Source organism: Suncus etruscus, chromosome 11 (assembly GCF_024139225.1).
Source record: "Suncus etruscus isolate mSunEtr1 chromosome 11, mSunEtr1.pri.cur, whole genome shotgun sequence".
NCBI classification, from domain to species: domain Eukaryota; kingdom Metazoa; phylum Chordata; class Mammalia; order Eulipotyphla; family Soricidae; genus Suncus; species Suncus etruscus.
Genome location: NC_064858.1, coordinates 26,178,738 through 26,203,263, shown reverse-complemented (window position 1 = coordinate 26,203,263; position 24,526 = coordinate 26,178,738). Strand labels below are relative to the sequence as shown.

Below are 24,526 nucleotides of genomic sequence, written 5' to 3'. Positions count from 1 at the left end.
GACACTTGTCAATCACCATGAGATGCACAGTTCAAAGTTGTTCTGGATCGAGTTTCAGTTAAACAATGTGCAACACCTTTCACCAGTTCACATTATATTACACACCACCAATGTCCCTAGTTTTCCTTTTGCCCTCCTCTGTCCCTGCTTCTGTGGCAGACATTTTTCTTCTCTCTCTCCCCCTTTATTTTTAAACACTGTGGCAAGAAGTAAGGATATGGGTAGATGGGAAATTAGGGACACTAGTGAAATAGGGTCACACGGGTAGTAATTAATATTGGTGTCTGAACATTTAATGCTTGAAACAACTATATTATGAACAACTTGGTAAATAACTTGGTAAATTAAATTTTTTATTTAAAAAATTTCCCAGAAAAGAAACAGAAGAAGCTTTAGAGATTCCTAAGGATTGGGGGAAGGAGCCTCATTTAGTGGTGATCAGGGCCTATTCCTTGCTCTGTTGGTGTTCAGAGGACATATGTGTACTGGAGATTTGAACCCGGCGTGGTGCAGTGCAAGAAAAGTACCTTAATCCCTGTACTGTCTCTCAACTCCTCCTAAGGATTTTTTGAAAAATAAGAGTAGTAGTATTTAGAAGGAAATAAACAAAGATACTATGTCTGCATAGCATATGTTCTTGCACTGAACACTTGTCCTGTGTCATGACTTTCAAAGTCACAACGGGGAAATAAATCCATCCTAGAATCTAACTTCAGTTAGGGAAAAGAAATAATGGTAGGGCCCGGAGAGATAGCACAGCGGTGTTTGCCTTGCAAGCAGCCGATCCAGGACCTAAGGTGGTTGGTTCGAATCCCGGTGTCCCATATGGTCCCCCGTGCCTGCCAGGAGCTATTTCTGAGCAGACAACCAGGAATAATCCCTGAGCACCGCCGGGTATGGCCCAAAAAAACAAAAGAAAAGAAAAGAAAAGAAAAGAAAAGAAAAGAAAAGAAAAGAAAAGAAAAGAAAAGAAAAGAAAAGAAAAGAAATAATGGTATTTTTAATATGCATAAGTGTCGTGTCTATGCATATAATCATGTAATTTATCCATCAACCATGTAATTTAAGGAACAACCTTTTTTTCCCATGAGCTGATTATTTTAGAAAATCATTCAGCCAATGTCAATGAAGGCAAATTTGAGATAAAAGAGTGTCCACCTCTGTATGGTGAGGAGTCAAAATCAAGAAGTTAATGACAAAAGTGAGGCACTCCCAGTTGTGTACCCTGTTTTCTTTCCTCCACGTGGGGTATTTCTTATCACTTTATCCTCTCTAATCTTTATGAACTCTCTCCCTCCTCAACAACTTAAGTTTCATGAAGAAAGAAAACTTTTCACTGCTATACTCTCAGTGCATTGTACTCCAGCAGTGCCTGATGGTAAAGAAGTAAAAACTCAATAAATATTGATAACTCAATCTGATCATACCTTCTACTATTATCATGAACACATTAAAATATAATTTAAAATACTTGCTGATATACACTAGGATTTTATAATACACTCGGATTTGATACTTGTATTTTAATTGTGAGGTTAGATGGGTCATATTAGCTATGTGGTCTCAGACCTACTCCCACGTCTTCTGAACACCATATTCAGAAATCCAACTTCCTCCAGAACAACCCAGTTAAACAACTCTAAAGACATTTCTACCTAACTCATCCAGATAAACACAGATTCTCTACCTGTTAATCTCTGTCAACCACACAGAATCCATGAAGTTACCTCAATGGCTCCAGCAAGCTGTATCACCTTCTGATCTGGCCACTAGCCTCCTATATTTGCTAGCATATCCTCTAGAGTCTAGTTTCAAAACATATCTGAAATCTACCCGTTTCTCTGTTACCAAAACAGAGCTCCAAGCTAGTTCTGCGCCTCTTCCACCCAGGAAGGGTGGAATTGTTGAATTCTTCAGCCCTGTCTCACACTACTCTCCTCCCTCCTCACCACATGGCTCCCTTCATTTCATAACACACACACACACACACACACACACACACACACACACCCATGGCTCCCTTCATTTCATAACACACACACACATCCTTTTTTTTTGAGGGGGGGGTCACACCCGGCAGCATGCACGCGCGCGCGCACACACACACACACATACACACAGGTTGGTCGTCTTTGACACACATACACAAACACACACCCCTGGCCCACTCTCAAACACAGACAGACACACACAAACACACATACATCCTATTTTTCTGGGGGGTCACACCCGGCAACATGCACGCACACACACAAACACACACATACACACCCCTGGCCCATTATCAAACACAGACAGACAGACACACACACACACACTTTTTTTGTTTTTTTTTTGTCACACCTGGCAGCACATGCGCACGCGCGCGCACACACACACACACACACCAGTTGGTCGTCTTTGACACACAAGCACACGCGCGCACACACACACACACACACAGTTGGTCGTCTTTGACTCTCACTTGGTGGTCCCCCCTGGTTCTTCATTTACTCTTTCCTTTCATGACATCATAGTTCCTAAACATATCTACTTTATTTACTTTTTGTTTGTTTGTTTTGGGGGGGGGTCACACCCTCCAGTGCTCAGGGGTTACTCCTGGCTCTACGCTCAGAAATCACTCCTGGCAGGCTCGGGGGACCATCTGGGATGCTGAGATTCAAACCACCCGTCCTTCTGCATGCAAGGCAAATGCCTTATCTCCATGCTATCTCTCCAGCCCCTATTTACTTTTTAATGTCTGTTGCTCACAACAAAACAGACTGTCCACATAAGCCAGCACCATGTTTATTGGCTCATCATTCACTGACTTGCCAGTGACTGGAAGTCATTGTGGTAAAAAAGCAGACTCTCAGGATTTATTGAAAGAAGGAATTACTGAGTCATTCTTGAATGTGACCCTCTCTCACCACAGAAACCATTAGATTTTCAATGTCTGACATTTTTAGTGAAGAAGTGTCCCTGGGCCAACACTAATCCATCTGATGATCCTATTCAAAGTACATAGATGGCCCATAGAAAATTGACCATCTCCTTAAGTAATCCCCCTGCCTTGGATCTCATCTCTCCAGTCACTACTGGAGTCACCCAGTATAAGCAATCCAAATACCAACCGTGAGTCACTGAAACAGAATACAAGGGGGGGAATTCTTTTTTTTTTTTTTTTTTTTTTTTGGTTTTTGGGCCACACCCGGCAGTGCTCAGGGCTTACTCCTGGCTGTCTGCTCAGAAATAGCTCCTGGCAGGCACGGGGGACCATATGGGACACCGGGATTCGAACCAACCACCTTTGGTCCTGGATCGGCTGCTTGCAAGGCAAACACCTATCTCTCCGGGGCGGGGGGGGGGGGGTTTCTTTATTACAGAAACATGATTTGACCTCCATCTACCTTTCCAGTTTTATCCCCCACACCCTCTACTGCCTACCACCTCTTTAACTACAGACACATGCCAAACCAGGATCACCTGAAAACCCATTTCATTCTGTGCTGTGACTGTCCTTTTCCGTGGGAAGATCCTTCAAGCCCAACAGAAATGTCACTTTCCTAGGAAGGCCTTTCTAAACAATCAGAGACAGAATTGATATCCAGATTCACAATTCCTTTTGCCAAAGAATGCAGTACTAACATCAGAGATAATACACCTGGCTCTGTAAATTCACACAGTTAAATCAAGCAACCTTAGGCAAGTGATTGACAGTCCCAAAGTTGTAGCTACCTGGTCAGGAATCTGGAAAAGGACTGAGAAGTGGAAAGAATTTAGGGCCTGGGTGATAGCTCAAAATACTGGTACACATAACTGGAATGCTGGTGGCTGGGTTAAATCCCTGGTCCCCTAAGCAGCCGGGTGTGGCCAAACCCTACCCTCACCAGAAATATTTTGCACATACCTGGCAATAAAGAAACTAAGCATATATTAGTTGTCAGCTATGAACTGAAATTGGATGGCTAAATCTATGAACTACCTGCAAGCAAAGTCTATATACTTTTAGAACTCAGGACACAATTTCTCAAAGGAAAATGAAATAGAGATTAAGTCATTGGCATGGTAAGACTTAGGGAGAGAAGTGGGACCTCTCAAGAAAATTCTGTACTGAGATGAAAATCAGGCTATCGTCTCATAGATCTATCATCTCTAAACGTTAATCGCTCAAATGATCCCATGTGAGGGTTGTCATGTCAGTTTTTAATAAAATCTTCACGTGGCTTCTTTCCTTCAGGTGATTAGTTTTCCTTCAGGGCCTGAGGCACGCGCTACTCTGCATTCATTAATTTGAAAGGATCCATTAGATTTCGAAAGCAATTGTGCCAGTTAAAATTCCTCGCACTTAATTGGCTTCCTGTCCCCCAAGGCTGTAAAAATTCCCCAGCACCAGCTCACCCCCAGCTCACCAGGCCTGGAATGATGCAGAAAAAGATGCCAGGCTACCAAAGAGAGCTTCTCCCTGGCCCGCAGGGGGCTGTACCGACCTTCTCAACCCTCCTCTCCAGCATCACTCAGAGGGCAAGAGCTTGCTAAGAAGCCCCAAGAGGTCACACATGTGTGTGCATGTTCCTATGTTCCTATGCATGTGTGTGTATGTATTTGTGCCCAAGCACGGCCACGCCTTGGCATCTCCAGACTGGCAGGCAGGTGGCCTGGGGGACGCCTTGACATCAGGGCTATCCACCCGGGCATGCTGCAAGGGTGCAGCCTGGAGCCCCCCATCCTTTGGGGGCTGCACCCTGGGAGCCCCATGGGCAAAGGGGGCGAAGTCAAGGAGGCTCCTAGGTGGGGGCTTGGCAGTGCGGGGTAAAGAACCTGGCACCAACCTCCACGAAGGCATCAGTCAGGTCACTAGCTCGGTCCATCACCGGCAAATGGCGCCCGGCCACGATTTTCACCTTCAGCTTCCCTGGCATCGTCTCGGCTCCGTTTGCTCCCCGGGTTCCTGCAAAAAACACATACACACACACACACATACACAAACAAGCGCGTCTGCGCCCAAGCGCCCAGCAGCGCGGGGGAGGGGCTGGGCGGGCGAGCGGGCGGGCGCGCGCGCAGCCGGGGACGCGCATGCGCGCGCAAACGGAGCCGTGCATGCGCGCGCATCTGAAGACGCGCATGCGCACAGGCGTGAGCGCGCGCAAGGTTTAACTGACAGCGAAGGGCGCGCGCGCAGAGGGCGGGACGCCGCCGTCGCCACTCCATTCACTCACTCGCGGAAGGGAGGCGGTGCTAGCCCGCGCCGGCACTGAGGCTTCATTCCGCAGAGGCAGCCGCCATTTGGGAGAGCGGGCGCCCCGGTGGGGCAGCTTGTATCCCGGTTCCACAGAACTGGCGAGAAAAGCCAAAGCTAATCGGCCCCGCCGTTATCGGTATCCCCGCCCCCCCAAGATGGCGGCCCCCTGTGCGCGGAGGAAGGCTCGATCGATCGCTCGGCGCTCTCCGAGACAGGCGGGGGAAGGGCGGGGCGTCGAGCCCTGCATCATCCAACCAGAGCGGCTCTGGCTCTCTCTGCTCTGGCTCTGACTCTGAGCGCTTCGTGGTGTCTTTACCTGTGCCGGTGTCCGCCCGGTAGACCCGCTTCCTGCTCGAGCAGTTGGTTCCCCTAGCCTAGACGGCCCTGCTCTTGGTTAAGCAAACCCATCATCTAGTTGCTTTCTACCTACAAGGGAGGGGCAACAGGGTTTCTTAATTTGGAAAGCAAAATTTTGAAGGGTGTTGTGTGTGTGTGTGTGTGTGTGTGTGTGTGTGTGTGTGTGTGTGTGTGTGTGTGTTGCAGTCGAATCCACATCTCTGAATTTCAGTCTATGTACGTATGCTGGTGTGTGTGTGTGTGTGTGTGTGTGTGTGTGTGTTCCAGTTGAATCCTCATATCTGACCTTTCAGTCTATGCACAGATGCTGGGGGCTGCAGGGTGGCAGGTGTTCCTGTGAGTTCCCGACAGGAAAAGAAATGAAACTGCAATTGCAGTGAAAGTGTTTGCGTGGCGCTCTTTGCTCAACACTGGGTGAGACTCGAGGATCCGGGACTGCCTGGCTGCACCTGCTGCCAGGGGAAGCCTAAGGCGCCGCTAGGAGAAAAGAACTAGGCAGGTTGCTTGCAGACTCTAAATTCCCTAATATGCAGCTATGTAAACATCTAACGGCGCTGCAAGAGGACATAAACCGGGACACACACACACACACACACACACACACACACACAGGCAAAACATGCAGAACCTAACAGACCAACCAACCAAGACCTAACTATAAATAGCATGGCATGTCAAATTCTAGAAGCATTCACAGTTCTGATTAGAAGATAATACTCTTAGATTTCATCAAGCAAAGGAAAACTCCCGTGTAAAAAATGATCAGGATGTTTTTTAAGTTAAAAATGCTCAGGTACAGAGCTGGAATGATAGTAATATGGGAAGGTTTGCCGAATTGCACACAGCTGACCTGGGTTCCATCCTCAGAACTCCATATGGTTCCATGAGCCCCCTGCCCAGAATGAGCTCTGAGCACCACCAAGTGTGGCCCCATAACACACAACTGGTTTGGCATCCATTGCATGTGCCAGACCACATTCAAAGAAGGGTGCCAGCATTGTAATTGTCTTAAGCAATACTACACGAATTGTTCTAATATTGAGACATCTGACCAGGCTGACAGACACACACCCTCAAAATCCCTGATTACTGTTTGGGAGTAAATCCCCAAATCTCAGGTTTAACCTATTTACTATATTCCAGGCAGTGGTGATTCAGAATTTTCTTGTCGCCAAAATTGCTTCCTACACAGAGTATATTACTCACACGAAGTGTGAAGTTAAACTTTTCTGAAGGGAATAGAAAAAAAATGGCTCTTTCAAAATAAGGAGCAGGGAGATGACTCCAAGGGCTGGAGCGTACTCTACACGCAGGATTGGATTTGATCCCTGCATAGCGCTTCATCGCACGTGGTCATGTGCTGAACGGCCTTCAAACTCATTACAGGACTAGTCCCTGAGCTCTAGTGGGTGTGAACCAGAGTTAAGTGAATCAATAACATGACTCCTAAAAGTAAAATGCTTGGTGTTTTGTATTTGTTTTGTTTTGTTGATCATAAAAAAAAAAACCCTTATAACAAAAGGATAGAGACCATAGTTTCCATATAGGTTTTCCTTAGCTCCATAAATAATGTTTTGTGATGTCAAATTCAACCCAAAAAGGACTCTCAGGGGCAAATTCACTAAGCGAGCAGTTAATTCCGTTATGTCTTGTTTGCCTGGGTGGCAGAGTCAAAAAAGCTTTTTATTCTGAAATCAGATAATTATTATACTATCAATTTACTTTCTTTGGGGGGAGTGGCAGGGCACATCCTGCCATGTTCAGGGGTTACTCTTAGCTCTGTAGTCAGGAGTTTAACTCCTGGCATGCTCAACAGATTATATGGGATGCTAAAGACCAATGAACCATGGTTGGCCGCATCCAAGTCCCTACCTACTGTACTATACTGTATCGCTCGAGCCTCTCATTTTGCTTTTAAAAATAATTCTGAAAAATATGAAAATAGAATAAATACTGAAAATACGTTTAAAAGTATAAAACTAAAGCTGAGCCGTGATCTAACGGAAAGCACAGAATGCCTTGTATTGAAAAATGTAATCCTAAAAATAAGTTCCGCAATTAAAGGTTAGCAGTTCCAACCACCTACTAATATCCTGTAAATACTTGTAGGTACCTGTTGCCTCTCCTGCCTCATCAGCAGGAGATTATAATTAAATACTTCCTGGGAATTTTTTTTAAAGCAGCATTAAGCCTGACCTCAGTTCATTTAATAATTGTACTCTTTGTTTTAATTAATGCTCAGTACAATGCTGACTTCCTTAATAAATCTATCAAGATCTCTTTCCTGATTATCTGCTGTAGCTTTGTTCCTTGCCATTTTTTTTTGGTTCTACAACTTTAAGAATAATTCAGGTATAGCTAGAAATTTGCTGTATCAGCTACTGAATTCACTCTCATGCACTGCTTTCAATCTTCCTCCATATTCTATGAATTAGGGATTCTCAATCTTCTTTGTATAGATGAAAAGTCCAAGGCTTTGCAAAGATATGATGACATCTATTCAATGTCACAGAGCTCGAAACTAGCACTGAAGGCAGAATTTCTATTTTTGTGGTTGGTTTTATTTTTGTTTGTTTGTTAGTGGGCTACATCCAGTAATGCTCAGGGCTTCTCTGGCTCTGCTCTCAGGGATCACTCCTGGCTGTGTTCAGGGGATAATATCAGGTGCTAGGAATCCAACCCCATTTACTCACTGTACTATCACTCTGAGCCCCATAGAGGCAGGATTTCTATGTAGGTAACATTTGTAGGTAACACTGTTCTAATAGCCCATGTTTCTAAAAGGCTACATGTTGTTTTCCCAAAAACCACTTTTCTCTCTATCTGAAAAGCTTTCCTCATTCTGACCCTATCAAATAATTTAGAAATCATCACTTTGCCATGCCTAACCTGCTTTCCCTCCTGATAAAATTCTAATAATAATAGCACCATAATGCCCCAGGACATAATTATCTTTGTCTCACTCTCTTCTGTTAAACCTCGAGCTATGATTGGTCCCTATGTATCTTTCAATTCTCTCATTTCCTCCCTCAGTGCCCTTTATATGATGAACAAATGCTTGTCGCATTAAGTGTGAATATCAGTGAGCACATGTGTTAGTACTACTTTTCTCTCTTCTGTGGGCTCCTGAAAGATCCCTTTTAGGGTCTCCCTTCAGGATCAAAGATTGTCTCTATTCAGTGCTATCACCTCACTTGACAGTTGCCACTGAAACTATTTTGCCGTGGTTTTAACTACCCATTACATCCAGCCATGCTGTCCCTATCCCTTGATTTCCAAAGTCATTGAACAGGTTTCATGCTCCCTAATCTTTGATACAATTGCCCACACTCTTACAAATTCATTCCCTCTTGGTTCTATGACACCATCCTCTTCTATGTACATCTGCCTTCTCCACCTACCTCACTAGGTCTTAACAATTAGTATTTCTCAGGCCTCAGTTCTAGGCCTTTTATTTTCCTCTCATCTCTGACTACACTCATTTATTCCAGTGGCTTTCATTCCTAGCTGTTTTGCTCAAGTCACTGTTATTGTTCTTAGTTTGCGGCCACAACCAGTAGTGCTCAAAGGTTACTTTTTGTGTCTGCACTCAGGAATCATGCTTGACAAGGCTGGGGGGGATCATATGATATGCCAGGAATCAAACTTTGGTTGGCCATATACAGCCTACTGATTGTTCTCTTTTCGAACCCAACTCTCACATTTATATCTTTCGGGAAGGACTTTATGGTGGAATCTGGACCTATCCATCCAACTATCTAATTCCTGATTTAGAAAATTGGCACATTGGAGCCGGAGAGATAGCACAGTGGTGTTTGCCTTGTAAGCAGCCAACCCAAAACTCAAGTTGGTTGGTTTGAATCCCGTCATTCCATATGGTCCCCCGTGCCTGCCAGGAGCTATTTCTGAGCAGATAGCCAGGAGTAACCCCTGAGCACCGCCAGGTGTGGCCCAAAAACAAAACAACAAAAAAAAAATTGGCACAGGATTAGGGCACTTGCCTTGTATACAGCTGACCCTGGTTCAATATCCAGCACCATGTATGGTCCCCTGTTCACCACCAAGAGTGACATCTTAACACAAAGGCAGGACTAAACCCTGAGTACCACTAAGTATGGGCCCAAAATCAAACCACTCAATACCCCCCACTCCACCCAAAACTACAAAGAAATCAGCTACCTAGTTTCTGTCATGGATTTCTGTGTATCCTCTGGACATTATTTGGAGTTATCAAAGTAACCTTAAAAATCAGAGATTCGGGGCCGGGTGGTGGCGCTAAAGGTAAGGTGCCTGCCTTGCCTGCGCTAGCCTTGGACGGACCGAGGTTCGATCCCCTGGTGTCCCATATGGTCCCCCAAGCCAGGAGCAACTTCTGAGCGCATAGCCAGGAGTAACCTCTGAGCGTTACTGGGTGTGGCCCAAAAACCAAAAAAAAATAAATAAATAAAAAATCAGAGATTCGAAATGCCTTGCATATCCAGCATCTCATATTATGCAATCTCTCCTAGGTCTGCTAGGAGTGATACCTGAGTACAGAGCCTAGAGTAAATCCTTAGCACTACTGGATGTGTGCATTTTATATATATAAAGAGAAAGAAAGGAAGGGGGGGGGGGAGAAAAAAAGAAAGAAAGGAAGGAAGGAAGGAAGGAAGGAAGGAAGGAAGGAAGGAAGGAAGGAAGGAAGGAAGGAAGGAAGGAAGGAAGGAAGGAAGGAAGGAAGGAAGGAAGGAAGGAAGGAAGGAAGGAAGGAAGGAAGGAAAGAAAGAAAGAAAGAAAGAAAGAAAGAAAGAAAGAAAGAAAGAAAGAAAGAAAGAAAGAAAGAAAGAAAGAAGAAAGAAAAAGAAAGAAAGAGGAGGGGCTGGAAAAATAGCACTGTAATAGGGTGTTTGCCTTGCACAAAACCAACCCAGAGCTGACCCGAGTTCAATCCCCATCATACCATATGGTCCCTCAAGCCTTTCAGGAGTGATTTCTGAGCAGAGTCAAGAGTAACCACTGAGCACCGCTGGATGTGGCCCAAAAACCAAAACCAAAAATAAATAAAAGAGGGAAAGGAGGATGGAACATAGAATGATCATGGGGCCAGAGTGGTGGCCAAAAAAAAAAAAAAAAAACAAAAAAATAGTTCATGTTCAAGTTACTCAGTGGCAGGGCACATTGCTAGCATGTGTGAATCTCTGGGTTCTGTAACTCAAAGCAAAGAGAGAGGGGGAGGAAGGAAATTAAAAGGGAGAAAAATAGAAAAAAGGAGGAAGGAAAATGAAGGGGGAGTAATGAAAGGAGGAAGGAAGAAAAGGAAGAGAGGGAAGGAGGATGGAGGAAAAGAAGGGAGAAAAGAAGAAAGGATAAAGGATGGAATGAAGGAAATGAGGGAGGAAGTAAAGAAGGAATTAATGAAGAAAAGAAAGGATTAAAGGAGGGAAAGAAGGAAGAAAATGAATGAAAGAGAAAAAGGAGGGAAAGAAAGGAAAGAAAAAGGGAGAAGAGAAAAAGAAGATAATAGAAAAGAAAAATGTTCTAAATTTTACAAGCAAGACATAAGTCACAGTGGAATTCACTGAATTTTTGCATGCTAGGCTTGTATAGAACAAGCTACAGTTGGCCAACTTATCCCCAGTGCGATTTTGTTCACTTCAACTGAATTGTGGTTCCTATGAATTCTTTAATTTCATTATCACAACTAAGCTCGTTTCCAGGTCACCTCAGTTTATGAGATCCAGATTTTGTGTCAGACCCTTGGGTTTTTTTCAACATTGGGCTTTCTCTTACATACGATATTTTTTGCCAGGTAAGTGGCACTAATAGAGATTTATATGTCATACCCAAACATTAGAATAGTGATTGATTAATGATACTGAAACTATTCTCTAGACCTTTGTCCACTTCCCATTCTTTCCTGTCAGAGAAATGGTTCAAATATGGTTGCAATGTACCTTGGAAATCAAAGCCAGGTAGGTATACAGATATAGAATTGTTAACTTTATCATGACCAAGATTCATCTCCCAAGATGAACTCATTGTAGGTTCACAGTATTCAAAGGAGTGCTGCTAAGCTGATCAGTTACTAATTACTGCAGTTGATCAAATGGACAAAAGAAGAATTTAGTTTATGTCCCTGTACAGCTTGCTGTGAGACTGCCTATTCAGTCAACTGCAGACAATTAAGTTGTATTGCTTCCCAAGGAGCTCAAACCTCACTTAACAGAACTTCGCTTACAGTTATTAATGACAGCATCCTTTGTATTAAAAAATTAAATACAATGAGTATCAAGCATAAAGATTGTTTAATAAAGTATTGTTTTCATATTCAAGTAACATGCAAGAATAAAATGATTAAAGATACTTGTGCATAATAATCACACAGATACACTGACCAAAAGGTTAAAAGAACAATGTTTAAGCTGAGAGCATTACTCAGTGGCAGGTCACATGGCTAGCATGTGTGAATCTCTGGGTTCTACAACTCAAAAGGTTCACATATGAAAAAATAAGCATGGAGCTGGAGAGACAGTACAGCAGTTAACATGTATCCTATTGCAGCTGGTTGGAATCCATGACCCTGCATATGGTCCCCAACTCCTGAGCACAAAGCCAGAAATATGAGCATCACCCAGAGGGGCCCCCAAACCACCAACTATATTTGCATATATTATTTTTAAATAAAAAACAAGCAACGATTGATTTAAAAAAAATGTTTACCTATGGAGTGGGGGCTAATAGGGAAAGGAAACCAGAGTGCTTAAAAAGGGAATAAAGCTAAATCTCTCTGCAGGAAAGTGCCTTGTTTTATAGTAGATTCTAGAAACAAGAGAATCAGAAAAAAAAATTTAATTGAAAACACAATAAAATGAATCATCCTAATTATGTAGAGAGATAGCAGATTAAGCACTTAAATAAGACTTATTACAAACTGGAACTCATCTCTCCCCAGTGGGAAACATCCTAAAGGTAAAAATAACTGTAATCTGTCTTTTCTAACATAATCTATCTTTTGTAATTCTGTTGTGTTCCTTATATTATTAGCATTTACCTGAAATTACACATGAGTTCTAAGTTGGAGAAGATCAAATTAGTGAAAATCTAAGAGTTCAGAATGACATTAACAATAATAGACCAAACAAACTATCATCAATCGCTTTGGAATATGCTAGGAATCCAGCACATTATTCTAAAGCAGAAACTAAACAAAGGGAATGCATCAAGCATTTTTCTCTTGTATTTCATAGAGAACTATACCTGATGGAATAATTGACAAAGGTTTCTCCCTAAGAAAAATTCTAGATTGTAAATGAACAGGGATCGGAGAGTTAGTACAGCAGGTAGGGCACTTCATAGTATGCAAATGACCCAGGTTTGATCCCAAGTACCCCAAATTGTCCCCTGAGCACCAGAAGTGACCCCTCAACACAGAGCCATGAGTTATCCCTAAGCAACACCACATGTAGTCTAAATCAAATAATAATGAGTGAATGGAAATGGTAAATTTAAGTAAGATCAATCTGAGTCCCTTGAGAATTCCAAGGTTGAGGCAATAGTGATCAGTGATGCCTGACATCACTATGAAGTGTCTGGGTTACTTGACTAGATGAAATAAGTTGCGTATAACACCTCTGAAGTATTTCTGTCCCCCCAAGAAAGCGAACATAAATTTAATCTCTGTATCTAGTTCCAGTTTTGTACAAAAATGGGACAGATAGTTAAGTAATGATACAAGAAAATCCAACCCTGGCCGGTGCAAGGCAAGAGCCCCACCTGCCATACTTGCCCTCCAGCCCCAAGTCATTAGACATTTTTACATTCACATGTTTTCTTAGTACTTTTTCCCCTCACCTTTTTTTTTTTTTTTTTTTGCTATGAGGCCACACGCAACTGTGCTCAGGATTTAGTTGTGACTCTGCATTCAGGGATCGCTCTGGCAGGGCTGGGGGTTGTGCATAATACAGGGTTCTGGTGATCATACCCAGGTCAGACATGCAAAGAAAGTGCAAAACCTGCTATACTGTCTCTCCAGCTCCCTTTATTTACATCATTTTTGTTTACTGTAAAGCATGTTTGTGTACGAGTGTGCCTATCTCACTATGGAGCAAATGCATTGTTTGTTGAATGAAGAAAGTTTTTAAGTGGTCAGACAAACATGGTCTTCTGTAAATCGTACTGCCTCACTTTCTCCTCCATTAACTTGGGGATCTTTCCAAATAGTGCCCCTTTCTCTCCCGATTCCTGGGCTTTACCTCCCCCTCACCCCCAGTTCTGGCAATGGCTGTTAACTGGCATTTCCCCTGTCAAACCACAAACTGCAAGGATTGGAGGGGAGATTATGTACAAAGTCAATTCTGTAACTTTATAAATTAAGGCAGTAGTACTTTGCTGACAGTTCCTGAACACACCCCCTCTTTCCTTCCTGTCACACATTTCTTGTAAACAACAAAGTAATTTTAAATTCTATTTTGGGAGCATTTTTTCCACAACTATTAAAGTTCTGAGGCCCAAATTAAAAAAAATAAAAATAAAAAAAGAGCAAACTTGTGACTTGGGAAAAATCAAAGGAGGAAAAAAATGATGGCTAAAGATGTTTTTGTTCTGGTGTAGTTAGAAAGTTAAATAATTCTTTGATTTAACTTTTTGGCACTTTTGCCATCTCTGGAGCAAGTTTGCATTTTCTCACTTATTGCTCTTTTTCATTTAGTTCATTGTTCCTTTTTGATCTTCTACTCCTACCCCTTACTGCCTATCCAGCATCTATAGGTATATTAATCGAGTTTTTATTTTATTATAAGGGTATTCAAGTGCTATTCCTGGCTCTGTGCTCAAGGAGTATACCTAGAGTTGCTCAGTAATCATATGCAGTGAAAAGGTTGAAAACTAGCGGGGCTGGAGCGGTTGTGCGGTGGTAGGGCGGTTTGCCTTGCACGCAGCTGACCCAGGACAGACTGAGGTTTGATCCCTGATGTCCCATATAGTCCCCCACGCCAGGAGCAATTTCTGAGAGCATAGCCAGGAGTAACCCCTGAGTGTCACTGGGTGTGGCCCAACCCCCCCAAAATGAAAGAAACAGAGAGAGAGGAAGGGAGGGAGGGAGGGAGAGAGAGAAAGAGAGAGGAAGGAAGGAAGGAAGGAAGGAAGGAAGGAAGGAAGGAAGGAAGGAAGGAAGGAAGGAAGGAAGGAAGGAAGGAAGGAAGGAAGGAAGGAAGGAAGGAAGGAGGAAGGAAGGAAGGAAGGAAGGAAGGAAGGAGAGAGAGAGAGAGAGAGAGAGAGAGAGAGAGAGAGAGAGAGAGAGAGAGAGAGAGAGATCAGAGACAGCATGAATGCAGAGGCTGTGTAGCTAGAAGCCATGTGAGATATGCATATGGCCTTAGGGCCTTAATAAAGCTGGATGTCTCCTGACTTCTACTGACTGCCTGTTGGTCATTTCTTCCCTGTCACTCTGATACCTACAGACCCACTGTAAGGACTGTAGACACTAGATGAGCAGAGAAAGGTCTCACCATCCATCCATCTATTCATGAACATATAGGACTCTATAATTTATATTTACTTTTTTTGCTTTTTGGGCCTCACCCAGTGATGCTCAGGGGTTACTCCTGGCTATGCGCTCAGAAATTTCTCCTGGCTTGGGGGACCATATGGGATACCGGGAGATCAAACTGTGGTCTATCCTAGATCAGTGCATGCGAGGCAAATTCCCTACCACTTGTGCCACCGTTCTGACCCTGTCTGCTACCTTTTTACAGAAGTTTTTCTAAGTGTGTCCTCTATAACTTCTATTTATGAATCATTGACCAGACTGTAATCACAGAGACAGAATAAGGTTGGCTGAGAAATCAGTCTTTCGGCTCAGTGCCCCATCCTCCACTTAAAATCAGGAAGGTGTTATTGAGAAAGACAGAACTCATGAACTGATCATTCAGCCACAAATACAATTTTATTCTGAAATTTTAATTCTGAAATTCAGAATAAAATTGTCTTTGTGGCTAAGATACAAACACAAATACAAATAAACAAAATGAAGCAATTTTGTGATACACAGTAATGTAAAATCAAAAAAATTAATGTGAACACATTTTTGGGGGGGTTCACACCCATCAGCATTTAGGGGTTACTCCTGGTTCTATGCTCAGAAATCACTCCTGGCAGGCTCGGGGGACCATATGGGATGCCGGGACTCGAACCGATGACCTTCTGCATGAAAGGCAAATGCCTTACCTCCATGCTATCTCTCCAGCCTTGTGAACACATTTTAAAAGGGGATTGGGCTGAACTGGAATCAGATTGATTACTAGACCCCCAGAAAAAGAAAATAGAAAAAACTTCTCTTCTTGAGCTTTAACTGATATCATTCTTAGAAAAGAACTGAATGTTATACTAAGGGGAATAACTCAGTTTATAGAAAGGTGTACAATTTGAGAAGAAAAAATATTTTTCGATGAAAGAAAACAAAAATGTTTCCCCACAAGCTATACCAAACAGCTTAAATGAACTATTTAGAAAAATATTTCAGTACACATAACTCTATACTCACCATGCAGCCTTTGTGATAAATATGTCCACCAGATCAGATGTCTTGACCTAGCAGTGTTACCTAGCTAACATTTGACAGTAAATAGTCTGTAGTAGTTAAATTAAAAGCACTGATCTGTGAATTTCCCTTGATTGAGAGGGATGGACCACTGCTTCTATTTAGCCTTATAGGATGCCTAGAAGTGTCCTGTGATCTTCAGGATATTGGGAATATTCTTGGAAAAGATATGATAACATGGTAGAGAATGTCTGAGGGCAGCTCATGTGTAGCAGTTTTGTGGACCAGAAATTTGGTTTAGGTTTAACCAAATTTAAGCAAATGGTAAGTGGCAGATCTGGCCATCCTCTAATTTTGCTAATCATTGTATCATGATGTTTAAACACTTTTCTTTTTGGCTAGATATCATTTCATCAATGCAAAAAAAATGTAGCAGAGAGATATCTTCAGATTTTTATGTTCTTCCTCCTTTTTTCTCATGCCTCATACAAGCACTTATTCTGACAACCATCCTGGACCCTGAGAAAGATTAAATAACTCTTTAATAAAATTAATTTTATTAAATAAAAAGATTGCTTGTATGATGATGAAAAAATATTTAATACAACAGACCTCAATCCCTACTAGAATGAAATTTATATATATATATATATATATATAAATATATATAATATATATATATATTTATATATATATGTGTGAAATAAACATTAATTCATGAAGAATGTTTTTATAATAAGTGACAAATGAATGATTTAGACAATAAAATATTTTTCTAAATACTCTGGGAATAATTAGGAAAGAATTTTCCCAAAAGAGGTAGAATTTGAACTATATATCTTTGAACAAATAAGTGGAAATTCTCCTAAAGAAAGTATAAAGAGTCAAAAAAAATTATACATATGGCATAGTCCTAAAACAAAGATTACAATAACTTGAACTAAAGTTGCTTTAGTTATTATAGAGGTTTTTTTTCCTTTGTTATGAAAACTTTTTTTAAATGGTTGAAAATATACTTGACAATCAGATCTGGGAAGGAGGTGACTCAGTAAATGAGACTATGACTCAGGATTGAATTAATAACACAAGAGTCAAAGTCTTGCCTTGCATGCAGTCAATACCTGTTAGATTCCATCATCCAGTGGTTTTCAAGCATTGTCATGAGCAACCCCAGAGCACAGAACCAGGAGTAGATCCCAAAATTACCAGGTGTAAAACTGTTAGGTGGGACCCAACAACCTCCCACTCACAAAAAATTGTACCCAAGCTTCTGATCCATTCCACCTGGGTCAGCTTTTCAACTATTACCCATGGATCAATCCTCAGTGTCAGTCTGTGTGTGTGCGTGAGTGTGTGTGTTGGCCACCTCAATGTCTGTCTAATGTCAATAACAATAGAATCAAGGGACCTAAACTTTAACAATCTACACTTAAATGGGCTGGTTATACTGGCAGGCCAGGGGTCAAAGGATGGTGGTATAGGATGCACTCTGGGTCCATTGGTGGAGGGAGGTTGATACTGGTGGTGGGAATGGCCCTGACTCACTGTATAGTTGAAATTCAACTATAAAGGACTCTGTAAATCACAACTGTTTCAATCAAATAAAAATAAAGACTGTAAAGCAGTATATAGAGAATATATATATTTAATTATGCTTCTTTCTGTCCATATGTCTCTAAAATGACTTACTTTGTGCATTTATATACACATGTGTATATATTCTTATATATGTATATATTCTATACATATACATATATAATATAGACAAATTTTGATAGAGAAGCATAATTAAAATTTATTTTATTATAGTGACACCTAAGGAGCCAGGATAAAATGAATTGCTGCAGATCTAAAGCAAAGAATCATTGCTATTGCTATACTTTCAGTATTAGTACAAACATGGTGAGTCTTAAGGGAAGGGAGAATTGAAACCAAATCATTAAGGAATAATTTATGAATCTTTAGACTTTATTGGGGATATAAATAAAGAAAATAAAGAGGGAAACAGTTCTCTGTTTAAAAATAGTGTCAATGAGAAATGAGGACACTATTATTAGGAATGATAATTCTGAAAGGGAAAGAAAGGAGGAAGCTGTAATTTTCTTCATGCTGAATTCCAGACATCTTCCTCAACCATCACATCTGTTTCAACCATCCCAAAACTCAATTCATAATCGTAATCCTACTGTTGGTGTGTGGAATGGCTTTCCAAATGATCTTAAAGAGGCTACTGATGAGTTTTATGTGGGTTGTCTAGACTGGCAATTGGAGTTTGCAGTTTGTCACTGGTTAACACATGGTGAGTGTCTATATAGCCTGTCTTCAATGAGAAGGGATGGGCTATAAAATACGAGTTTGGGGTGCATTCCCAAATTGCCAAAATAGAAAAATGGAATTGTCTGCTAGTGAGATTTTTTGATTTGACTATTTTCAGAGATTCAAAGTATGTCCACTATCTAAGGAGATTGTTCAAAAGGTTAACACCCCTGGGAATTGATTCAGTGGTCTCAATTCTGCTGGACCTGAAAACTGAACACCTGGATAGTGGGAATCTCACTGGGAATGACTTCTATATCCCTAAGAATTGCTCAGAGCACTCCCCTAAAAAAAAAAAAAAAAAAAAAAAAAAACTGAAAAAGTAACATACAAAGTAAATCTATGGCCAGGACTTTTTTGTTATGTTTTTATCATTCTAACCATTGACGCTTCGTCTGTCTTGGTAAATATCAAGTTAATATGTTTTATTATGGATATTTAGGGTCTTAAAAGGTATATTTCCTTCCATTTATTTCCTTTCCTCTTTTTACTGTTCTGTTTTGGGGCCACACCTGCAGGTGCTCAGGGCTTACGCCTGGATCTGATTAAGAATCACTCCTGAGGGGTTTGGGAAACTAATAAAATCCAGTTAGGCAAGTGACTAACCTACAGTAATATCTCTCCATTTTAAAACTCCTAGTATATGTACTATATGCCTGAAAAATGTCTCCTGACTTAGAAGACACAAAAACAAAACAACCTTCATCCTTCTCTCACTAGATTTTGTCTTTTAAAAAGCTATGTATTTAAAATCTTATTATCCCAGCTTTGCAATACCTTGATCAGATCACAATATACCAAATCCATTTTTGTTCAGATGAAGGAGATAGTCTTACCTGGCCTAATTCTAATGTCCGAAGAGTGTTATTCACGGCATCCTCTACTTTTTGCTTTTCTGATTGAGATGTGGAAATGCTGATTTGAGATGTTCCCTATAAGCTAGCAATTTTGTTAGGAAAAAAAAAACTCAGGAATCAGAAGCAAAACTAACACCACATTATTTAATAGTTTCAAGAAAAAAAAAAACAGCTGGTAACTTGTATCTGGAATGCTCCTGTTTTTTGGTTGTTTTATTTTGCTTTTGTTTTTGTTTTGCATAGAGTGAGACACAGTGAGTGAAAGATTAAAGTTAATCATAGAATGCTGTTTCTGCCCTGCTCTTTGCTTATTCAGTGTATTTTCCCTGCACTGAAAATACACTGGTGGCCCTGCATGTTACACAGCAATGGAATTTAGAACTTGCAAAAACAATATTGAGGATGAGTGTGTCATCTCATGGGGTTTTTTGTTTTTTTTTTATAATTTTTATTTTGATCATAGTGGCTTACATATTGTTGACAATAATATTCTAGGTACATATTTACATAAAATCAGGGGGGATTCCCATCCCTAAATTGTCCTCCCTACACCTCCGTTTTTGTCCTATCTCCCGTTTCCTCTTCCCTCCCCCCCAGGGTGGCTAGAATATGTGATCCCCTCTGTATCTGACCTACTACTTAGTAGTCTTGCATCAGTCTGGTCTTGGTGCCTCCCTTATTTCCCCCTCTAAGTGGGGGCAGGGCTAGCAGTTCAAGTTGGGTGGTTTTGCCTGAAAAGGAGAAAATGAGTAAACTGGGGTAAGAGTCTAATACCCCAAAAATGGGCAGAATCCTTCTAGAGGTTCTCCTCATCGATTTGGGAAATGAAGGAGAGAAAGAAGGTGAAACACCCCATCAGTACCAAAAGAAGTGTCAAATATCCAGTGAGGACTCCAGTTACATCGATAAGCACCACAAAAAACTGATTAAAAAAATACAAACAAAAACAAACAAACATATAAACCGAAAAAACTCGACGTGGTCTTGAAATAAGAAACATGGTGTAGCACATAACGAAAGAAAAGAAAGGAAGAGAAAAAAAAAAAGAATAATTGGGGACAACAATTTCAATAATCACATCCAAACCGAGAAATCGACCAAAATAGGTAGGTAAATAAAAATAATAATAACAATAATAAATGAAGGTAATATATATATATATGTATATAAAAATATCCCAGGTTTTGTGCTTTTTGCATTTTTGTTTTTTCCCTCTGCCCTGGCACAGTAAATATTGGGGTCATTCGAAACGGAATTCACTTGCCCTATGAGATATGGGGATTCTCCGTCCTTGGAGTATACTGTCATGGGATCAGTTCTAGTCTTTGCTCAGGATCATTACTCTCCCGGTGGTGTTTTTTTTGTTTTTTTTGTTTTGTTTTGTTTTGTTTTGTTTTTGTGTGTGGAAGACTTCTGCTTTGTCCAGGGTGATACATTCAGAGCTCTGTGTTTAGTGGTCTCAGTATCTGTACAGATCCTGAGGTGGGCCTTATGGTGAAGTCAGTCTTTGTGAATCTAGAGGTTCTGTTGCCTCAGTGCCATTTGAATCCGTCTTCTGTGGTTGGTGATCTTGGTCTTTGTACTGAACCTAGGATGGCATCTAGGATAGTGTCTTTCTTTGTGCTTCCAGAAGCCCCTTTCCGTTACAGTTTTCTCTGCCGGACCTTTGGAACTGGGGATCATGCTTATTGTGCCGGTCTTAGTTCAAAGCCTAGACTAGGGCTTTTTAATTGGTCCCAAGATGTTTACAGTCTGGTCGTGGTTCTAGCAGCCAGTCATCTGTAAATCACGATCTTGGCTTTTGGACCTACCAAAGGGTGCCACGTCTTCTGGTTTTGTCTTGTCGTTAGCTGGTAAGGTAGGCTAAACTGCTCTAAGGTCAAGTTGTTCACGTTTTCTTCATTGTCGGGATATCATGTTAGCGCTGGCCCTTGTTGTTGACCCTGCAGTATTGAGGCCATCCCAGATGGAGTTTGTTTCTTGCAGCTGTTGTGAAGAGCTGTGCCGTTTCTATGCCTGGGCACCAGGGTTCAAGGCTGGATGAATGGAATCTGATCACCTGAGGTCTAAGTTGATTCCACATGACATATTTTCAAGGTAGGAGATATCCCTGTATTGTAAACAACTATGAGTTCCTATCTCTAGTAGGTAAGAGCTCTTGTTTTTTTTTTTTTTTTATGTAAGATTTCCCCTTTATTTAGTGTGCCTTTGCAGGGGGAAGTGGTGCTCCATTATATTGTTGGTGTATTTGGGGTGGACAGAGTGGATAACAGAAATAGGTCTCATACCCAAAAACGATTAAAAAAAAAAAGTGCATGTGCCCACAAATGTATATGTAGGGCAAACATTAAAAAAAAAAAAAAGGAAATATAATGAGTTAGTGAAGTTTTTAAAGGACCAAGGTCTCATGGGGGTTTTTAAAAAAAATGTCATACTTTATACTGAGATGTTACAACAACCACCTATGGCTTTGCTTTAGATATCTGGCTCTCTGACTAAGACAATATACAAAAGTACAGATTACAAAATATGACTACACAATTTATTCACTTTGTAAGATAAAATAGGCCACACCAGCTGTTAAAGGCCCTAACTAGAACTATAGCTCATCTTTCACTAAGCAAAGATCTTCCCTCCTCAAGCTGCCAGTAATTTCCTGCTTCGTTACATATGCTTCCTTTTCCTGGAAAGACAAACCCAACTTGTACATTCCAAATACTTGACACTAGCAGGAAGCCCAGTTAGGGCCACCCCAACCCTGCCAGCTAGTCTGTCAACTGCTTTCCAGTTTCTACAGCCTAGCCAACCAAGAGAGATCCAAGGGGCCAGAGAGATAGCATGGAGGTAGGGCATTTGACTTTCATGCAGAAGGTAGGTGGTTCGAATCCCAGCATCCCATATGGTCCCCTGTGCCTGCCAGGAGCGATTTCTGAGCATAGAGCCAGGAGCAACCCCTGAGCACTGCCGGGTGTGACCAAAAATCCAAAGAGTGAGAGAGAGAGAGAGAGAGAGAGAGAGAGAGAGAGAGAGAGAGAGAGAGAGAGAGAGAGAGAGAGAGAGAGAGAGAGAGTTCTAGATGGACTGTATGAGCCCTAACTTCACCCATTCTCTGAGTAAAATCGTATTTTTCATGATATTTCTTATGTTAAGCTTTGAGTTTTGAGGTGAAATTTGAAACAGTGCATGCATTTATAGGAAGTAACACTCAGAGAAATCCTCTGTGCCCTTTACCCTAGTAGTCCATGTAATAGTACAACCATCACCTGACACTGTTATCTTTTAAAACTATGCTTATTACTGTTTTTTGAATGAACTAACTTACATAACTTGATGGAACTCCTTGCCAGCAGAGGTGACTTGCTCCCAGCAATGTGTAAGGGACTGAAGTTCATAGGTCAGCTGGCAGAATTGAATGGTATCACTAATGATACCATTGTGACTTATTCAAGTTTAATTTCATTAAACTCATGGGACTGTGTGGATAAGTATTAAAACCAGACTGAGGTGTTTTGTTTACTGGGTTATTTCAAGAATGTACTCCCCCCCCAATTCTGATAAATGTTTATGGGTGACAATTTGGTGATTTCCCCCCAAAATTTCTCAGTTTCCCTGATTTCCTCTGGGACTGTGAATATGAATATCAATTTTTCTCTTTAATTTTTGAGTCACACCCGGCAGCACTCAGGGGTTACTCCTGGCTCTATGCTCAGAAATCGCTCCTGGCAGGCTCAGGGGACCGTATGAGATGCCGGGATTCGAACCACCGTCCTTCTGCGTCTAAGGCAAATGCTGTGCTATCTCTCCGACCTCGCATTTTTCTCTTGTGATTGTGTCAATCTATGACAGGAGTGACATAAAGAGAGAGGTGATCTCACTTGTTCTGACCTCATCACACAATTCTTTTGAAGAGAGTTTTCAGGCCTGAGAGAGGGTGCAGAGGATAAGATGCTTGCCTGACATGTGGCTGGTTCAGTTCAATACCTGACACCACCTATGATTTCTGTGAATACTGCAGGGGTGAATATAGGAGTAATCCCTAAGCCCCCTATCACTTCTCCCCCCAAAATAAATATAATGTTCTTCCTAGTGGTAGTAGAGGGAGTTCAGAGTTGTGATCCACAGACCCGGAGAGAGCAAACTGTATTGTTTCAAAACTGAATTATCACCAGGAACACACTTGGGATCAATTTCAAGCTGCCAGAGCAGCTCCCATTGACAGGTACTTTAGTGCTCCAACTGTGTTCCTACAATTCCAACTTACTAAAACTACACCATAAAACTACAGTATAGGAGCCGGAGAGATAGCATGAAGGTAATGTGTTTGCCTTGCATGCAGAAGGATAGTGGTTCGAATCCCAGAATCCCATATGGTCCCCCGAGCCTGCCAGGAGCGATTTCTGAGCATAGAGCTAGGAGTAACCCCTGAGCATTGCCGGGTGTGATCTAAAAAAAAAAAAAAAACAACCAAACAAACAAACAAACAAAAACAAAACTAGTGTATAACAAAGATTGGGACAAGAATAAGGCCTGTATCGTGGTCCCTGTCATATTCACATAGTAACTAACCCAACCCCTGTTCACTCTCCAATTATCTGGATTGTTACACCTTTCCTTGCTTAGTAGCTTCATTTGTTTCTTGGAAAAGTGATGACTTCTCATGGTTGTGTTCATAAGGCACTCAGGAAAAATAAATACTTACCCATACCTCTATTTTGTTTTCATTGATTGTTTGGGGTCACATCAGGGGTATCTTGTGGTACTTGGAAATTAAACTCAGGCACTCCAATCCTTTGAGTTTTCACTATCTATCATCTATTCTTTTTTTTCTTTCTTCTATCTTTCTGTCTATATATCTCTTTCCTTCTTTATTTTGATCTTTTTCTTGCCAGTGAAACCACCCTGACTGCATTTAAGCTTTACTAGTCACTACTGGTGATGTTAGTATAAATGTGACATTTGGCTCTCTGATCCAAAAGAAATGTTCAGTGACTCCTTAATGAATCACTTAAAGTATTGAGCTGCAGCTGTGTATCATTTATGTCAAACTCTGGGGATACAAACTAACAACCCAGGCAGGGAACTTTCAATGGGATTGATCACCCCCAGAACATCTAAGAGAATCTGATCAGAATTATTAGCCTAATCATATTTAAGATTGGGAACTGAGCTCATTGGAGAGCTAGCTCTTCTTCATCCTACCACAGGAAGACACTGCCGAACACTGGAGAATCTTCCAGGCCATGGATATATGGAAAAGCC

The 24,526-nt window shown here is 41.4% G+C and overlaps 1 protein-coding gene across 9 annotated transcripts in view; it reads right to left on the bottom strand.

Moving 5' to 3' along the window:
- Nucleotides 1–4,934, bottom strand: part of C2CD5 (C2 calcium dependent domain containing 5) — a 110,555-nt gene extending 105,621 nt beyond the window's left edge. For all 9 annotated transcript variants that reach the window (XM_049783778.1, XM_049783780.1, XM_049783779.1 and 6 more), the window contains exon 1: nt 4,812–4,934. In XM_049783778.1, coding sequence (XP_049639735.1) covers nt 4,812–4,901 — 90 coding nt within the window. In that variant the 5' untranslated portion in view covers nt 4,902–4,934. The remainder of the gene's footprint in view (nt 1–4,811) is intronic.
- Nucleotides 4,935–24,526: the final 19,592 nt, after the last annotated feature.